This window comes from Dipodomys ordii, unplaced genomic scaffold (genome assembly GCF_000151885.1).
Source record: "Dipodomys ordii isolate 6190 unplaced genomic scaffold, Dord_2.0 Scaffold248, whole genome shotgun sequence".
Classification (NCBI taxonomy): Eukaryota; Metazoa; Chordata; class Mammalia; order Rodentia; family Heteromyidae; genus Dipodomys; species Dipodomys ordii.
Genome location: NW_012267464.1, coordinates 228,409 through 231,854, shown reverse-complemented (window position 1 = coordinate 231,854; position 3,446 = coordinate 228,409). Strand labels below are relative to the sequence as shown.

Here is a 3,446-nt window from a genome sequence, read left to right as displayed (position 1 = left end):
TTCTTGATCCATTCATCTACTGAGGGGCATCTGGGTTGGTTCCATATCTTAGCTATGGTAAATAATGCTGCAATAAACATAGTTGTGCTAGTAGCTTTAGTGTGGTCTTGGACAAACACATTTTCTAGAGACAAATGTATCCTGCTGTGGCATGGTCATGAACACCTGGGGAAACAGCTCTTGCTGAGTTACTGACATTCAGAAGCCTGTAGCTCTTGTAGCTCTGTCTAGCCCATGGTGATTTGCATGTGCCCAGGGCACAGCCCACAGCCCTCAGGACTTCCTAACAGTCTGTTCATATTCTGTGCAGCAGTCAATCTCAGGCAGCACACAGCATGGACATGAGGGCCCCTGTTCAGCTCTTGGGGCTCCTGCTGCTCTGGATCCCAGGTAAGAAAGAATAATGCTGGGCTTTAACAGAGCCGAGTGTCATCCAGGATTTTTTGCTCTTCAGGAAGCCCTCTGATAACTTGATTAATAGTATGGATGTTTATTTTCATGTTTCTACACAGGAACCAGGTGTGAAATCCAGATGGCCCAGTCTCTATCCTCACTGTCTCTGTCTCTAGGAAACAATGCCAACTTCACTTGCAGGGCCAGTGAGAGCAATGATTACAGTTTAGCCTGGTACCAGGAGAAACCAGGGAAAGCTCCAAAACTCCTGATCTATGCTGCAGATACTTGGTTGTCTGGAGTTCCATCAAGGTTCAGTGGTGATGGATATGGGACAGAGTTTACTCTCACCATCAGCAGCCTGCAGCCTGAAGATGTTGCCACTTATTACTGTCAAAAGGTTACATTGCTCCTCCCACAGTGATACAAGCCATAACATAGAACTCCCAGGGAAACAGAAGTGAGAGGCTGGGCTGCCGCACAGCTGCTTCTCTTGGTGCTTTCCCCTGCTGAGAGGGCTTCTCACAGGAATCCAGGCTTAGAAAGTTACTGCAAGGTTTTGGTAGAAGAAAAAAGATTTTTTTTCAACATTATATTTTTCTTTCTTTTGCTTATCAAACAGGACAAAATTTATGTTTGCTCTCTTGATTTAAAAAAAATTGGTATGGGTTAGTAGTCCTAAGGATTCTAAATTATGGTATCAATGTGGGTTTAAGCATCAAAATATAAATATAGAAATTTTTAAAAAATCATTTAAACTAGTGATAGGATCATTATTTTATCCTTGGTGAGGGGGTCTATGCCAGAATTGTGACATGGGTTTGTGGCTGACTTCACCTGTGGTCCACAAACATGTTCATTTAAGATGTAGATTATTGTACTATCAACAAGAGAGCTTAACTATCAGTCCGAAAGACCTGAATTAAGACATCCAGTGACTTCTACACAAGTGAAAACAAGGTGTGAAGGTATGCTCTGTAGCTCCACAGCTGCTCCTGTGTAATTTGCGAGTAATGGGAGATGGGGTTCTTATCCTCCAGGATGAGCATTTATGGATTCCATCTGTTACACTGAGGAAATTTCCAAAAGCAGCATTAACTTGTACTTCTGTGAAACTTGTCAACAAAACACCGAGAGTAAGGTGTTTAGAGGTTCCCTTTGCCTTGGAAAATCCCCACTCTTCTTCTTTTGTGTTTTGTTTTTTAAATTTAATTTTATTGTCAACGTGATCTACAGAGGGCTTACAGTTACATATGTAAGGTAGTGTGTACATTTCTTGTTGAACATTGTTGTCCTCTCCCTCATTTTTCTCCCATTCCCCCCACCCAAATTATATATTCTATTGTATGAAACAAAAACATTAGCCCAGCAATAATAATTTGGTAGTAAATAAGTAACTGATGAAAAATCATCAATCTGTCTCACAGTGTTTGTGCAGAACCGTGCACTCCCCTCTCATTATTGGAGAATCCATGGGGATGATGGAAGGACCTAGACTCCATAGTGTCTGCCCGCTATCCATGGAGAACTGGCTTCCACTTCCTGAAGGTCCAGTCAGTGCCTATTCCACAGTTATGGAACAATTACTTTAAATGATTTTTGTAGATGCAAGGCTATTCTCTGTGGATTTCAACATGTTCTCTGGGGTCCCAGTTTCTGTGGTAGCAAGTTAAAAAAAATAACCGACTATCTGCAGAATTGATTCTGAGCATGAAAAAACACAATGCTGTCTGCTCATTGGACTCAACTACTGTAACAGTGCTACAGTTTTGAATAAGAAACTACCTGCTTGGGTTGCCCAGCTGTATACTTGTCCCTTCAGTGAGGAACAAGCAGGGCATACTCCCTAGTTCTGTGTCAGAGAAATATGTCAAGGAATTCATGTGTCCAAATTAGTAAGAAGCCATGAGACGCCTGGTTTGTACCTATCTCCTGGGGTGGCACAGCATCTTAATTATGGCTAAACCTTTAGGGGAATGGAGCAGTGAGACTTGATGCTTGGAGAGCTGACTGGAAACCTCATCCTCAGTTTCTCTATTTGTGCAGTGTAAGTGTTACAATTGAGGCTGAATTTGTGGCAAGAATACTAGAGCAGTTTGACTGATCACTTGTGATTTCACATTTGTGGGCTCTAGTGTTATAGTATATCACTTGGTAGTATGAAGAAACTTCTTTTTTCCTCTACTATTGCCTTCTGCTTTTACTTACGATGTATTACTTTACAGTCCAACGGCACACATTGAGGAGCATGAGCCTAAAGGATAAACTAAGAAGGACATGAAAATGAATACTCAGTTTTAATTACTTACAGTTTATCCACAGTTAAAATGGATAAATGTTATTCAACACCATTAAAAATACAATGTAAAACTAAATATACACCCTGGAGAAATCTCATTAAAAACAGCTTAATATAAACCACTATCTTTTCCCTTCCATTTCCTTCTCTTCCTAACTTTCCTTCTTCCTTTCTTTAATGTGTGACTGTGTAGGGTTGTGATGTCTGTGTATGTGCATGTGTAAGGTGAGGGGGAAGGAGTGTGCTGGAACTGGTAATTTAATTCTGGGAGTCATGCATGTTAGACTTATAGTCTATCACAGATCTATATGAAAATAAATGTAATTTTGCAATTACACAGTTGAGCTTGAGTTTTATTGTATTTTTCAATTTTTAAGGAAAAGATCAGTTTATAAATGGAAATAAAATGATCCCATACATGCTGAAAATAAATTTTAAAAAATCCAAGATTGTGATGAAGGTCAAAGCACATTTTACCATACTGGATGCTGATAGTGAATGCTTTCCATGTTAAAGTAATTCATGAGTCACTCAATGCACTCTAAATAGATCCATTCACTATACTATCATAATCTGGGAGGTGGACACCTGTGAAACATAGCACCAGGAAGCAAACCTGGCATCAGAATGAGACTCAGTCTCAACATATAAAATGCAAAACAATCTGAGTTCAGAGTGAGACCATATTTCAATATACAAAACACAAAAATCACTGTAGAATTTTGATGATTCAGAAACATATATTAATTATGCT

General features: G+C 39.6%; 1 gene segment (V, D, J or C); it reads left to right on the top strand.

The window, feature by feature from the left end:
- The first annotated feature begins 313 nt into the window (after positions 1–313).
- On the top strand, positions 314–817 carry LOC106000860. The segment is given in 2 exon segments: positions 314–390; positions 513–817. Coding segments are annotated over 2 exon segments (360 nt in total).
- The last annotated feature ends 2,629 nt before the right edge of the window (positions 818–3,446 follow it).